This window comes from Gobius niger (genome assembly GCF_951799975.1).
Source record: "Gobius niger genome assembly, chromosome: 9".
Classification (NCBI taxonomy): domain Eukaryota; kingdom Metazoa; phylum Chordata; class Actinopteri; order Gobiiformes; family Gobiidae; genus Gobius; species Gobius niger.
The window spans coordinates 16,776,339-16,791,483 of NC_136860.1; the positions used below are offsets into that span (position 1 = coordinate 16,776,339).

Below are 15,145 nucleotides of genomic sequence, written 5' to 3' on the forward strand. Positions count from 1 at the left end.
AGAATTTTATTTGTATCCAGATGGACCATTTTTACACAGGTATTACTAACATGTCTGCACAATTCTTTGGTAACCTAAAGGTTCAGTGTGTAGGTTTAGTTGTTGACTCACCACATCCCTGCTCATCGCTGTTGTCTCTGCAGTCATTGTGGCCGTTGCACACAGACCAAAGGGGAACACAGCGGTAGTTGGTCTTACAGTCAAACTCTGTGTGGTTGTCACAGCGGTATGATGGTCCCACTGCAAAGACGGAAGAGCACGAGAGAACAAGAGAAGATTGAGCTCAAAACAAAAGCTGGAATACACACAATGTCTGAAAATAGAATGGTGAAGCTGTGTTTTAATTTTTATGCAACAGGAAAGCAAATCATTTCCATTATTTCTGAACGGTAAATAACATCTGCTTACTGCACTCCCCCAGTGGTTCATCGGAGTTGTCTCCACAGTCGTCGTCCACATCACACTTCCAGCTCTGGGGGATGCAGCGGTTGTTGCGGCACTTGAACTGTCCTGGCCGGCAGGTCCTGGTCGAGCAGTGGGCTGGGTCTTCATCAGACTGATCACCACAGTCATCCTCTCCATCGCACTGCCAGGATTCAGGGATACAGCGCTTGTTTGCACACTGCCATTGGTGACTTTCACACTGGTGGGTTGCTAGGAAGGAAGACAACAATATTTTCTTCATCATTATTTCAGTTTTGACTTGATTCCGTGGATTCTGAAAGCTTTCAGATTACTTTTAAATCTAAGCCCATTGCATGTAAGTCTGTAATATGTAAACCATAGCCTACCACAGAGCACGGGGTCTTCATCAGAACCATCGGGGCAGTCCTGGTGAGTGTTGCACAAGAAGTGAGGGCTGGTGCAATTCCCGTCGTTGCACTGAAATTGTCCCAGTCGGCAGTGGCGAGCGGGACATGTGGGGGGCTCGTCTGAGCTGTCTCTACAGTCTGCCTGGCCATCACATTTCCACCAGATAGGAATACACCTGTCAAACAAAGAAGCACATTTGTAAACAACACTATAGCCTAGTAGGGGTGCAGTAAATTAATACTATCATAAATTTGATGAAAACATGCAGGTTGATTGTCTTTTGTATGTATGATTTTTTGGCCTAAACCACAAGTCCCGGCTCCAACAATTTGCTCAAAGTCTCCCCTTGTTCTTCACCCCCTTTCAATCTTTGCTGTCCTGTCAAAAAATCCTTTTAAAAAATGTAAAACTGAGTATGGATATCCTGTGCTAGTGATCTTTGGTGTGATTCTACGTAACTGTTTGTAAAAACAATCAGAGACATGTCAATGCTAATGCCCCTCCCGCTACAAATAATGGCCATTGTACGTAAAGAGGTATTTGAGAGCAGGTGACAAACCGTTCATTGTTGGCACATCGATACTGAGTGCTGGTGCACATTGGGAGACAGCGGGTCGCACCTCCGACCTGCACCTTCAGGAAGTGGTCCGGGCACTCGCAGCTGTGTTCTCGCCCTCCATGGCTGATCAAGCACAGGTGAGAACAGCCGCCATTGTTCACAGCGCAGGGGTTGTTTACTATGAGACGAAAAGTCAGAGGGTCAATCTATCTCAATCTGCCGGCTCGGAGCAAAGACAGAGCAGCCATTGTGTGGCCTGGGGTTGACTTGGGTACGATATTATTCATTATTCAGGCTTTGTTATCACTTTTGGGCATGTTAGCAACAAAATCGTACTTATGGCAACTTACAATATTAAAGGAATCAGTTTACGTATTAATTATTTCTCTTCTGAACTAACTCTAAAGATATGTATGGAAAACAGGCAAAAAAAAAAGTCTGAAATAGTTTGTAGTAGATGAACTATACCAATAGGTTGTCTGTAAGGATGACACACGTGGATATCAAACGGACGATGCGTGGTGTTCACTAATGATTGACGTCCAGAGCCGTCATATTTGTTGCCCCTCTCCACAGTTCGTGTGTTCCAGTCCGTCCAATATATTGTGTCTTCAAACACGGTCAGCGCAAAGGGGTGTGGCAAATTCCCATTATACACTGTATGCCTGTGCAAACCATCCAAGTCGGAGTATCTAGAAAAAAACAAAAAAACAAAAGGAAGTTATAACTTGGTTTGCGCGCAGTGAACAGAGCAGGATCCTTCGCGGTTGTAAAGACTTACTCAATGTAGTTGAGGTGTGCGTCGGACCAGTAGAGCTTGTCATTGGTGTAGTCAATAGTGATCCCATTCGGCCACTCTAACTTTGTGGTGATGACTGCTGTTTTGTTGGTTCCATCCATCCCAACGCGGCCTATAAATGCTTTGGCTCCCCAGTCTGTCCAATATACGTATCTAAAATAAAGATAAATGTTGCATAAATAATATCAAAGCAAACAGTGCGACACAAGGATAAAGTGAAAAGAAATCTGAACTCTATAATCAGACCACTTTCAACATACAGTATCATGAAAAACAGTATTCGTTTCAACTTATGACCACACTGAAAATGTTCAAATCCAGACTGAAAACATGTATATTTAGCTGTGAAAGTATTTTATCTGCTTTCTTCGCTTTTAATATAATTTCATAATCATATATTTATGCTTTGTGATTTCAGCAATTTGCTTACGGATTGTGCACTACAAATTAACTTTAGGACCCAAACCACCAGTTGAGAACCAGTGAAAAAGACTTTTAAAAAAACAGTATAGAAATATTTTGGCAAACCTTAACTTACCCATATTTTGGATGCAAAACTATCGCCCTTGGGTTCTCAAAGCAGTAAGTGTTATTGGCATCCACGCAGTGTTCGGCGAGTTTCCTTGCAAAGCGTCCATCCAGCTCACAAACTTTGAGACAGTCCAAGAAGCTGTCCACCCAGTAGAGTTTCCTTGCAACCCAGTCCACCGCCAGCCCCTCGCCGTGCAGCACTCCGTTGACCACCACCTCCCTGTTGCTGCCATTGAAAGACATCCTCTCAATCACCCTGCGGTTCACGTCGATCCAATACAGGCGCTTTTCCACGCGATCAAAGTCCACTGCCACCACGCTGGTCAGGCCCTGGAGGATCAGGGAGTAGGCTTCTCCGTCTGCGGACAGGTTCCTCAGGTAATAGCGGTTGGCGAAGATGAGGTACGGGGAGATGTTACTGTTCTGGCGGCAGCGGTGTCCGTCGGGCTCGCGGAGGTATCCCGGAGCGCACTTGCAGACGTAGGAGCCCACGGTGTTCTCACAGATTTGGCTGCACACGTGCGGGGTTTCGGTGCACTCGTTCACGTCGTCGCACGTTTTCCCGTCGGACATGAGGCGGTAACCCGGGCGACAGGTGCAGGTGAAGCTGGTGGGTGTGTCCGTGCAGTTATGGTCACAGTTGTGAGTAGATGGATCGGTGCATTCATTGATGCCTAAAGGAAAATGAGTACAAAAGTATTAATTGCACATTTTTTCTGACAATTCAGTTCACGGTTTACAGCTACAAAACTCTAGTAAACTCTCTTTTTTTGTACTCACCACATCCCTTCTCGTCGCTGTTGTCGCTGCAGTCGTCACTTCTATCGCACACCTGCTGCACTGGGATGCAGTGTCCGTTCTCACATCTGAACTGTCCTGGGGGGCAGGTGGGGGCTGGCGTGTGGCACATGTGCTCCAGTTCGTCTGATTCGTCGCCACAATCGTTATCTCCGTCGCAGACAAAATCATGTGACACGCAGCGGCCATTTTGGCAGGTGAACTGGTGCTGCTGACAGGGCTGGTAAGTACAGCTCAGCTCATCACTGCTGTCACCGCAGTCGTTGCGTCTGTCACACCTGAGAGGGAGAAAGAAATAATTTGCTGATACTACAGCTTGGTCTTCGGCATGTAAAGGTCCTACGTTATGGGTTATTTAGTATCTTGGCTTTGGCATAGGTACTATAATGTATTTGTCAAGCACTGTAGTGTGTGGATGCTGATACTGAGTGGGGTAAAGTAGTCTGTTAGTGCAACATGGCTAAAAACTCAGTTCAGTTAAACATTGTATTGCTCATTTAAATAATACTGTATAATGGTCTGTGTTTTACCTGTATGAGCTGCGTATACAAAGGCCGTTGCTACAGGTGAACTCATTGACGCCACAAGATCTCCTTGAGCAGTTTTGATGCTCATCCAAACCATCAGCACAGTCTGCGTCACCATCACACACCCAGTCGCGCGGGATACACTTTCTTTGGGGGGGTTGGTTGTTCACGCAGGTAAACTCTGAATTTGAGCATGTGCGATTTGCTGAGAAGAAACAACATATATCTTTTAGTGGCAGAGCATAGATAGCGTTTGAACGGTTCAACTGGGGTGACTTAGGCTGATGACTTTTGCTTCTGGCATGTTGTTGTTGAAAAGGACAATGTAACAAGTGAAGCAGGGGATAATGGGAATGTCAACTACTTCCTCTCAAAATCTTTGACTGGATGCGAAGAGGCCAGGCTGAATGTGTCATGCCTTACAATCTCTTACAATGTTGAAAATTGCTCCAGGGGCAAAGCACAAGTAAAGAGAACCAAGTTTCCCATAAATTGAAATGGTCTTGTGAAGCCGTACCACAATTGTGCCTCTGGTCCTCATCACTCATGTCGCCACAATCATTGTCCCCATCACAAATCCAAGATGAAGCAATGCACCTCCCATCATCACAGCGAAACTGGTCACCGTTGCAAGTTCTGGCAACAGTGGCTAAAACACAGACAAAGACACATACATGCAGATGAGTATTCCAAAAGTCATGTATAACTATTGCAGAAGATTGCGCTTGTGATGAACTACAGTTTTTAATTAAGTCTTAGTAAATATCCCCCCACAACTTTCAACCTAATAAACTGGGCACAATAACAAACTTTGGCAGAGCTTTCATTATAGTCATGGCAACTCCACATTCCCATGCATGGTGAGTTGTCTTAACAAAAGCCAAAGTGAGGCTCTGTGACGGCGGCTTCACAAAGGGAGGGGGAGGAGCCGTTTGTCAGCGCACACTGAAGGGCGTCACCACGGAGGAATGCGCACCACAATGGGAGGCCTGGCTGACCACATCACCAACAAAAGAGATACACCACTGACTTACTCCGGGCTGCATCTCAAGGGGTCCTGCACCACCACACTGATGCACCCGCCAGTGACAGAGCAGCTGATAACTGATAATGGGGGTAGGGCCTGACCAAGAAGGGCGTTCAACTCACTGCAAGATTGGGGTTCATCGGATCCGTCAGCACAGTCCGCTCCTCCATCACAGTGCCAGTGCGCCGGGATGCAGCGACCGCTAGAGCAGCGGAACTCGCTCTGGGAACATGTGGCTGCGGCTGGAGACAAAGAAATAGACAAATGATATGATTATTAGATCAGTGATGAAGATAAATGACTGATCTGCTACATGGAAGTAAACAAAGTCATTGTTATCATAACATCATTTCTTTAACCCTTAACCCCACCTGAACCAAGTGCATTTTCTCCAGTTTGGCAACACCGAAGTTTAAATACTTCTTGAAAACAGCAACAAAAATGAGATGAAAACAAGGATGAAAATATAACAAAAGAGCAAGGAAAACGTAACAAAAATGTGGGATTAAAATACAACAAAACAGTGACAAACAACAACTAAAACACGACAAAAAAGCGATCAAAAAAGATGAGAACAGAGCAAGAAACACTTACAAAATGTGACAAAAACGTGGCAAAAGAGAAAAAAACGTGCTAGAAAAGCAACAATAACACTACCAAAAAAGGTGACAAAAATTAGACGAAAAAGTGACCAAAACACGACAAAAACGCTTAAAAAATGCAACAAAAAAGTTGCGATCAGTTTAGTAGGTCTTAGCTTTCAAATGAGGCGTTACACTGGACTATAGGCTATAACTTTTTAGATTTGAACGGGAGAAAATGCTTAAAAAAGACAATCAAAGTATATTCATAGTAATGAATTGTACCCTTGCATCCAACAGGTGGTTGACAACTCACCACAGTGCGTCGGGCTTTCATCGCTCATGTCTCCGCAGTCATTGTCTCCATCGCACAAATATGACCGAGGGATGCAGATGTTGGTGGACTGGCATTTTGTCTGCTCTGGCTGACAGGTTCTCTCAGCTAGAAAAAAAAGCGCCGACTGTTAGTATCAAAATAGCCTATTCAAACATTGAATGTGCACATGTCCATACTCACGGCAGTTCTGTTCATCCGAGGTCCCGTTGTCGTAACAGTTGTTGATGCCATTGCACACGTACTCTTTGGCGATACAGCGTCCGTTGCTGCAGGTAAACTCCACATTGGGGTCACACGGTCTAAACAGGCAGCCCTCCTCGTCGCTGTTGTCCCCGCAGTCATCGTAGTGGTCACAGCGGTAGTGGTAGGGCACGCAGCGTCCATTGCCACAAGTGAAGACCGTGGGATCGCATGTGTGAAAGGCTGGCAATCGAAGACATAGATTAACATGTACACTGACACGAAAGGAAATCTCAAAGTTTAGTCATGAATTTGTACAGTTTTACCTGACAAGCTAATAAAAGATGAAAGCATCTGAGGGACTGCATGTAATAGATTAAGAAAATGTTCATTTGCTATATTGTTAGTTTGAATGGTTGGTTAATTTTTAATGGCAAGACAACAAGCATACACACCATAATTTTTAAAATCAATCTTGGGTCCTTGTGCAGCAAAAACATAGATATTAGTCTTGTTAGTGTATATAGTTTGACGAAGAGAAAGAGGAGGGTAAAATAGAATAACTAAATCATATTAGCTAAACATCCTCTTCTTACCACACACTCGCTCTAGCTCATCGCTCCCGTCTCCACAGTCGTTGTCGTTGTCACACTTCCACTGGGCGCGGATGCAGCGGCCGTTCATGCAGGTGAACTGGCCCGGCTGGCAGCGAGTCCCATTGTCCCTTATACAGTGTTTGTTGTCAGCTAAATACCAACGCCCCTCTGACGGACACTGGCATTCGGCTCCACTGGGTCCTACAGAAACATAGTTAGGAGTCATTGAGGTGATGCTTGGACAACCTTGTAAATTAAGAAATCTAAACAAACTTATACACAAAAATAGATGGATTTACCAGGTGTGCAGATATGACTGCAGCCTCCATTGAACTGCTGGCAGGGGCTGTCACACTGCTGCTGTTTGCGACTTGATAAAACATGAATGTCCATTGGTCGAGATGGAAGGTTCTGGACCATTACTCTCTGGTCAGATCCATCGTGCTTGTTGGCTCTGTAAATGCTGCGTGTGTTCCAGTCTGTCCAATAGATAAACTGGCCGAACATTGTCATGGCAAATGGGTAAATGGCTGTGCTTACAATGACCTCACGGTCAGAGCCAGTAAGAGAGGATCGTTCAATCTTCTGTCTGGTGTAGAGCAAAACATTTATGAGAGCAAGGAAATATAAGAGACATATTGTTTTAAATGAAACACTTTTAGATCTTACAAGCTGGCATCTGCCCAGTACAGCCTTTCTTCCTCATAGTCCAAAGTTAGTCCATTGGGCCACACCAGGCTGCTGTTTACAATCTCCGCTCTAAAGTTTCCTCCTAATGTTGCACGTTCAATCTTTGCATGAGTTCCCCAGTCTGTCCAATACATGTATCTGGCAAACAGCAGAGAAAGATGTTAAATTTAAGACTTTAATCTTAGCATAAGCAAGAGTGCACCAAGTACCTACCCCCTGCAGGGATCCAGCATGATCGCTCTTGGTCTAGAAACATGTGCAATTACAGTCCGCTGAGAGCCATCCGCAGACATCGAGCTGATGCTCTGATTCACAAAGTCGCTATAGTAAATTCTTTTGTTTATCCAGTCATAGGCAATCCCATCAGGAGCCCCAAGATCTGTCAAAAACAAATCAATGTGGGTACTAATCGTAATGAGCCTGTGTTCATTGAGAACCATGTGACTGTTTGGCTTACCAGAGGAAACCTCCACTGGAGCTGATATATGGGAAGACAGGCTGATGTAGCTTATTTTGCTCGCTCCTGCACCCACGCTCTGTGTGAAGTAGACTCTTCCATCGGTCAGGTCGAAGTCTAGTGCCACTGAAGTGCGAGGCACATTAACCACAGGAAAAGGCAGTGCGTGATCTTCAGGGTCCAAGCGTAAGCTGCGCACCGTGCTCTCAGTGGTGTAAATGAGGTAATCATCTTGAGAAACTACACAGCTTTCATTATCAGCTGCAAGGTCTCCGAAAGCACAGCTACATTTCTTGTTCTGATGCCCTGAGTTAGACCCTGGGAGTGCAAAGCAGAAGTGGGCACAGCCACCATTGTCCACCATGCAGGGATTGTGATTGAGCCCCTCTGCAGTCGTCGGCTGGATCCGCTGGTCAAAAATTGTGACATCCCTTAACATATTAATATTATCTCTAATGACAGCGGGCTGCTCTGTGCTGCCTGGTTCTTTGCTTGCTTGGAACACCTTTTTGAGGTTTCTATCCACCCAAATGATACTGCTTTCAAACACTGATATGCCATAAGGAGTTGGGTAACGGCTGCCATACCTCACTATTTCAGTATCTCCTCCAATAGAACTGACTCGAGCTATCATATCCAGCGAGTCATCCACCCAGTACACATAACCAGTCTGCCAGTCCAGGGCTAATCCACGAGGGGTGATTATTCCTGATGATACTAATATTGTACGGTTAGTGCCATCCAAAAGAGCTCGCTCAATTTTGGGATTTTGACCATAATCCGCCCAAAATAAATATCTGTTTTTGGGGTCAACAACAATGTGTCGAGGCATGTCCACTTGGGTCTTCAAAAGTACTCTGCGGAACGTGCTGTTGATATGAAGTACTTCCAAGTATGTCTCAGTCAAGAAGGCATTGGTGAAGTATAGGTTACCTGAAAATAAAAGGTAATAGAAGTTTAGATACTGTATATATGCATGTATTATCTCCATAAAACCTTTCCACAAGCAATATGTTATTCTTTACAATAAATTGGTGAACTACGATATTCATTTAGGATATACTAAGATATTCATTTAGGATATACTGTATAAACATAATGCACAGAATAATAGGTTGAATACTATTTTATGCCTTCCGGATCAAAAAAAAAAAAAAAAAAAAACACAAAATAGCATTATTTCTGAAACCTCATAAAATGACCAAGGGCCCGTTTTTAGTTGTAACTAGTCTTGTAATTGGCTGTGACACCTTAAGATGCAGTAGTGTTTGGAGATCAGAATGAAAGAAATCACAATTTGGTCAAAAAATTACAGTGATGCATGTAGTGCTTTGAGGCTATCAATGAATTTTGTTAAATTATAATTTACCTGCTGCCCAGTCAACAGCAATGCCTCGAATCCCATTGCGTCCTATACCAGATGTAACCAGGCTACGTAATCCTGAGCCATCTGGCTTTATACGTCTGACCCCATTCTGTGCAGTTATTGTGCTACTGAAGTCACACCAGTAGATGAAGCCAGACGCCATGTGTACATCAACATGTAACGCATTACGACCTGTAAGAGCAGAGTGGAGATTATATTTACATAAACATTAGATAATGGAATATTATATTCTAATATGCAGTGTAGTGGCCCCACCTCTGCCAGCTATAGGCACCATGGCCTCTGAATGGTCTACCCCTTCCATACTGAAGCCTTTGATGGCAGACAGAGTGGAGATGACAACAAACGAATGATAGGGAACACAGGTCCTGTTGTCTGTGTTGAGTCTAAAGCCAGTCGCACATGCGCAGGTAAACAGGCCATGTGGCCGAGGCAAGCAGAGCTGCTCACATACGCCGGCATTGTTCGTGCAGCCATTTGATGCGCCAATGGAACCTGTTTAAACAAGATGTAAAGAAAAATCAACAATTTAGGTTTCACTCACTGGGCCTGACATGCTATCTTTTACTTACTCTCACGATAATGTACTTTGAGAACTCTGAGTCCAGATATATTGTCGCGTAACACTACTCTGTTGGCACCAGTGGATTTATCCACACGCTCAATGACCTCAAAATCCCTATCTGTGAAGTATAGGTGGTCCTGATAGACAGTCACACCCCAGGGATGAGACAGGCCCGTCACTATGGTGATGCGGTTAGTGCCATCTGGGTCACCACGTTCAATCTGCGATGAAAAAACATCAGCATTAACACACTGTAAGTGATGTCCACTTAGGGGCATAAGACCATACATACCACACCAGTACTTGTAACAGCCCAATAAAGCTTATTGTCCTTGATGTCCACAGCGAGAAATTCAATGTGGTCTAAATTATTAGTGAATAAGTTGACAGGGTTTAGTCCATCCATATCTGCAGATGCCACCTTAGCAGGAATGCCACTTTCTGTTCCCTGGTCTGTCCAATAGAGTTTCCTTTCAAAACAAATGTGACACAATTACACGCAAGAGTACGGTAGTCAGAGAAAGTCTTACTAGAAGAGGGATGTTTTTGTGTATTATTATTTTGTTTGTTGAGTTGAAAAGGTGCTGCCCTGTATGCACTAACACAATATTGAGCAGATGGCTATGAAGGATCTGTTCTTGTTCAGTGGTTGTGGGGATGAGTGGCTGTGCCAGGACTGTGTTAAATGGGGCTTACCCACGTGCAGGGTCCACTGCTATGCCAACAGGGCTGCCAGCGCCAGTTGGAGAGCCGTTATTTGTGATCAGAGTTTTCCTGTACTGTACCTCTCCTCTAAGCTTCAACACCTGGTTGATAAATAAATCTCAATTCAAATGTAGGTTTATTTGTTACCTTTTACATATACGTAAAACACAGCATGTTTTATGGTAATTAAGTAAGGTTTTGGCAATTCATTACCTCAATAGACTGTGTGGATGGACTGGTGTAGTACAGATTCTCAGTTATCCAATCCAAGGCCAGGCCAACAGGAGAGCCTAGGATAGCAGCAGGGGCAAACTCTGTCCTGTTTGTCCCGTCTGACCTCACTTTATGAATTTCCCCCTATTAAGAAAAGGTTTATTGGCAATGATTATGGGTGGCTTACTAATTTAGAAGCTGATAATTATCATACTGTCTTACTCGATGTTCCACCCAATAGATAGTCTGTTCACTGTCATCAAAGTCAACATCATATCCATTCTGGAGACCAGCAACAGGAACCATAGCATCATTACTTTTGTCATCTGGGTTCAGGGAAATTCCGTAGATGATGCTGTCTCTCACAACAACCAGGAAGGGCTCCTCATCTGCAAACAAAGTGAGTAAAAAAAAACAACATTTACAATAGTTCCAGCCTTGCATAAGTCATAAATCCTATTATGAAACACAATCAAGAGGCAAAGACTTCCTGATTTAGGTAACCCAACAACTAGTGTTTCTGTGAATAAGATTTGGCACATTTTCTGGATCCTTAGATACACAGATTTAATTCATAGGAAGGATTGACTGCAGAAAGTTCCACAATCTGATTTGCATTGTCATCAAAGATTAGCATCAGGGGATGCTTGTGGGGCATTTTCATTCTTGGATAATCAGTGGCCTGGGGGAGACTGTGTTCCGCCTGGCTTGAATGGGCTGAAACCTGAGATGACTTAAGCTGTTGACCCAAAGGAGACTTTGAATTAAAGCTTGCCCGGCTTCTTTAGACCTTGAAAAAATGTGTATGGTCCACGATAGATCTGGAAGAGTGTATCAAAGGTAATAGGGGGCTGTTGAAGACTGACTGGATCTGCCAACTGGCTCCACAGCACGATTCTTACCAAAAAGAAACTGATCCAACAAATTAAGATTATTGATACGTGTCTATTGCTACATACTGTGTTTTAACAGACTTCCTTTTCATCAAAGAAGACGATGAATGTCTTGCTCCACTGGGCAGCAGTCATTTTGTACCTCTCATGCAGTTGATTTGGTCTGGTGCCAGTGTCCATCCTGAGGGGCACGCACACGAGAAGTAATCTGGCCCCACGGCCGAAAGCAGACATATATGAGAACAGTGGCTCCTCAAACAGTGATTTTCACCTGAGGAAAAAATGTGTTAATGTAAACCATAAATGCAGTTTGTAAATGTACTTCTTATGTATTGAACTCTGTGTTAGACGACATGTTTATCAGGGCTGCGTGATATACAAAAAAATCTTAAATAATGTCAAAAACAATATTTTGACATGAAATTTGTTTTTGTTTTTATCAAATTGTGTCAAAACAACACAAAAAATACAAAATCATCACCAAAACAAGGCTAAAATCAAACTAAATTAGGATAATTATTAACTATAAACTGGACTTTTGCACATTTTCATCAGCAAAAATGTGCAATCTCAGTCAGATGGAAGAACACAGTGATTTTGTAATATTTTGGGGCTTCTTATGATCATTATTATGGCATCTCCTAATTTTGCGATAATGATAAAATTAGGATATATTGTGCAGCCCTAATGTTCATACCTGTAGGCTGCCTGGCAGGGTGCACAGTTACTAGACCCATGGGCTGTGGGAGGTTGAAAAGCATCACTGTCTGATTCTCCCCATGCCACTTATGGGCTCGCATTACACGGTTGATGTATCTGTCAGTCCAATACACAAAATCCTCAAAAATGGTAATTGCGTGGGGGTGTTGCAGTACCTTTTTATAGAGAGCAGCAAAAACAGCAAGTCGTACAACAATATGATTCAAAAATAGGAACTGAATCTCATTCTATTTAATACAAGTGCACACAACTGAATGGCACTCACCAGATCACTGGCCAAAACCTGCCTCCGGTTGTTGCCTTCATAGTCACAGTAGTCAATAAAATCCAGGTAGGCATCAGCAAAGTACAGTAGTCTGTTTGGGTAATCTATGGTGAGACCGTTTGGCCAGTAGAGCTTGGTATTTATGATTGTAGTCCTCAACTTCCCATCCATGCTGGCCCTCTCAATGCGTGGGTTTCTGCCCCAGTCAGTCCAGAACATCAGGTGAGTGCTGCAAGTTGGATATTCATCTTTTAACATCAGTTGCTTTAAAGACAGAAAATAAAACTAAAGTAGGCATCATGGTCCAATATAATAAATGAGAAAAAAAAATCTATATATTTCACTGACCTCTCTCTCGGGTCCAAAACAAGGCCACGAGGGTTGGTGACATTTTCACTCAGTAGAACGGTGCGGTGGGTGCCATCCAGTTTAGACACTTCAATCGTCTCTAGAACATAGTCTGTCCAATAAAGATTTCTTCCCACCCAATCCACTGCAAGACTTTCAGTGACAGTTACGCCACTGTCAAATATCTGAATAAAAAAATATTTAAAAATCATCTCAGAACAGCAAAAATATAGTTTTATGTTTTATGAAAACAGAAATTAAAAAAACGCACCACAGTCCTGTCACTTCCATTTTTATGAGCACTCCAGATTCGGTCCTGGCTTGTATCAGACCAATATACCCGGTCAGTAACCGAATCGAAGTCTATAGCCACAATGTTGCGCCCGTCACGAACCACAGAGCGCACCACGTTGGGTTGACTTGTAATGTCATCTTGCACAATCTGATTTCGACTGGCCACAAGTAAGAATGCCTGCCGGGAATCTGCGACAAAAGAGTGTCCAAATCTGTGTGAGCCATTTTTGTTCAAATAAGATCTTTTATCAACTCGTGCTTGTCCAAAACAAAGACCACACCAAGGCACTTCAAGAAAGAAAGCTCAGATCACAGTCCCTAGGGAATGCGCCCAAATAATGTTCTATTGTACTGCAAAGTCTTTCAACAGGTTATCTCTCCTGAAAAGAAGCTCATGTCGGGCACGCTCCCTATAAACAGCTCTTTGTTGGTGATTATGTCCTGATTTAGGCAGGGATGGCCACTGAGTGACTTATACGTTATTTGTCTTATCTAAAGAAATCAGAGCAGCCAGCAAAGAGACAGGAGAAGACAGACTATGTCAGGCTTGCTGTTTAGAGGCCAAGAAGAACCTAATTATAGGCCATTCCTGCCCAAAAGCCATTAAGAAAAACAATAGTTTTATGTTTACATAAAAATCTTCCATATATTCCTATTTTTCAGGATGAATTATACAGTAGGAACATTACAAAACAAAATCCAAGTGGAACCATTTACCTGACGCCTTGCAGGTTCGCTGGTCTGCCTCAAGGGTGTAGCCATTTTGGCAGTGGCAGCGGAAGGAGCCTCGTTCATTAAAACAATGCTGGCTACAAAGTCCAGGAGGATTACACTCGTCTATGTCCTCACATGTCTTAGAGTCATTGCTAAGTTGGTACCCAACAGGGCAAGTGCACTGGGCCCCAAAAGGGCCTTGGATACAACCATGAGTGCAGCCTGCATTGTTGTCTGAACAGCTTTCCTGATCTGGGTGAACAGGACAAAGAATGAATTGCACACACATTTACGGTATGTGTCTATTTAAATAAAATTTAAAAAGACATTTTAATAATAGTATTTAGAGAACAACACAATAGGGACAAATCTCAAGAAGGTATCTCAATTATAACAAATCAAGCACATCATGTATTAAATGTTTACAATTATTAATTCTAAAAATTATTTTGTAAAAAAAAAAAAAAAAGATTATGTGTGGTTTCCTACCTGGCAAGGGCTCATCTGATGATATTGAGAAAGAAAGGCAAGAAAAGAAAATCACAGATTGTGCTTAGATTAATATCGGTCAAATTAGAATCATGCTTGATTTTTTAACAAGACAGACAACATTAAACATGTTTGTTTTTGTAAAATACGGACATGGTTCAAACCTGAATCAATAAATGTGATCATGTCATATGACGTGAACTTTGATCAAACAAATCGATTACTATTATAGATCAAAAAGAGAAAAAAGGACTTACTGCAAAGTGGAGACTCATCGGCCCCATTGGGGCAGTCGGGGGTGTTGTCACACACCCGGGTGATGTTCACACAGACACTGTGACCAGGACATTGCCATTGCCAGCTGGGACAGCGGAAAGGTGGAATGGGACAATCCCGCTCATCACTCATGTCCCTGCAGTCATTGTCCCCATCACAGATCCAGCTGCGGAGCACACAGTTCCCATTGTCACAGCGGAACAGTGTGGAGGGGCAGGTGCGCGGGGGACAGGCCTGATGCTCGTCACTGCCATCCTCACAGTCCGGGTGACCATCACACTCCCAGGACGATGGCACACAGCTCCCATCAGTCTGGCACTGAAACTCACTCTCATGGTGGCACATCCCTGGGGGCCGTGTAGCTGTGAGCAAACATAAACA

At 43.4% G+C, this 15,145-nt stretch overlaps 1 protein-coding gene across 1 annotated transcript in view; it reads right to left on the bottom strand.

Moving 5' to 3' along the window:
• The window catches only part of lrp2a (low density lipoprotein receptor-related protein 2a), a 37,671-nt gene that overhangs the window by 8,673 nt on the left and 13,853 nt on the right, over positions 1 to 15,145 (bottom strand). The window contains exons 25-59 of the mRNA XM_079562399.1: positions 14,746 to 15,126; positions 14,489 to 14,503; positions 14,003 to 14,251; positions 13,263 to 13,474; positions 12,992 to 13,176; positions 12,644 to 12,872; positions 12,356 to 12,533; positions 11,801 to 11,929; positions 10,988 to 11,154; positions 10,766 to 10,909; positions 10,544 to 10,653; positions 10,140 to 10,317; positions 9,855 to 10,068; positions 9,538 to 9,777; positions 9,265 to 9,453; positions 7,896 to 8,828; positions 7,652 to 7,817; positions 7,418 to 7,576; positions 7,048 to 7,337; positions 6,749 to 6,949; positions 6,608 to 6,634; positions 6,479 to 6,514; positions 6,153 to 6,395; positions 5,952 to 6,077; positions 5,177 to 5,296; positions 4,545 to 4,676; positions 4,031 to 4,232; positions 3,483 to 3,778; positions 2,710 to 3,376; positions 2,154 to 2,324; positions 1,841 to 2,064; positions 1,373 to 1,550; positions 792 to 988; positions 409 to 654; positions 112 to 240 (exon numbers count right to left, since the gene is read on the bottom strand). Of these exons, the coding sequence (XP_079418525.1) occupies positions 112 to 240; positions 409 to 654; positions 792 to 988; positions 1,373 to 1,550; positions 1,841 to 2,064; positions 2,154 to 2,324; positions 2,710 to 3,376; positions 3,483 to 3,778; positions 4,031 to 4,232; positions 4,545 to 4,676; positions 5,177 to 5,296; positions 5,952 to 6,077; positions 6,153 to 6,395; positions 6,479 to 6,514; positions 6,608 to 6,634; positions 6,749 to 6,949; positions 7,048 to 7,337; positions 7,418 to 7,576; positions 7,652 to 7,817; positions 7,896 to 8,828; positions 9,265 to 9,453; positions 9,538 to 9,777; positions 9,855 to 10,068; positions 10,140 to 10,317; positions 10,544 to 10,653; positions 10,766 to 10,909; positions 10,988 to 11,154; positions 11,801 to 11,929; positions 12,356 to 12,533; positions 12,644 to 12,872; positions 12,992 to 13,176; positions 13,263 to 13,474; positions 14,003 to 14,251; positions 14,489 to 14,503; positions 14,746 to 15,126 (7,563 nt within the window). The remainder of the gene's footprint in view (positions 1 to 111; positions 241 to 408; positions 655 to 791; positions 989 to 1,372; positions 1,551 to 1,840; positions 2,065 to 2,153; positions 2,325 to 2,709; positions 3,377 to 3,482; positions 3,779 to 4,030; positions 4,233 to 4,544; positions 4,677 to 5,176; positions 5,297 to 5,951; positions 6,078 to 6,152; positions 6,396 to 6,478; positions 6,515 to 6,607; positions 6,635 to 6,748; positions 6,950 to 7,047; positions 7,338 to 7,417; positions 7,577 to 7,651; positions 7,818 to 7,895; positions 8,829 to 9,264; positions 9,454 to 9,537; positions 9,778 to 9,854; positions 10,069 to 10,139; positions 10,318 to 10,543; positions 10,654 to 10,765; positions 10,910 to 10,987; positions 11,155 to 11,800; positions 11,930 to 12,355; positions 12,534 to 12,643; positions 12,873 to 12,991; positions 13,177 to 13,262; positions 13,475 to 14,002; positions 14,252 to 14,488; positions 14,504 to 14,745; positions 15,127 to 15,145) is intronic.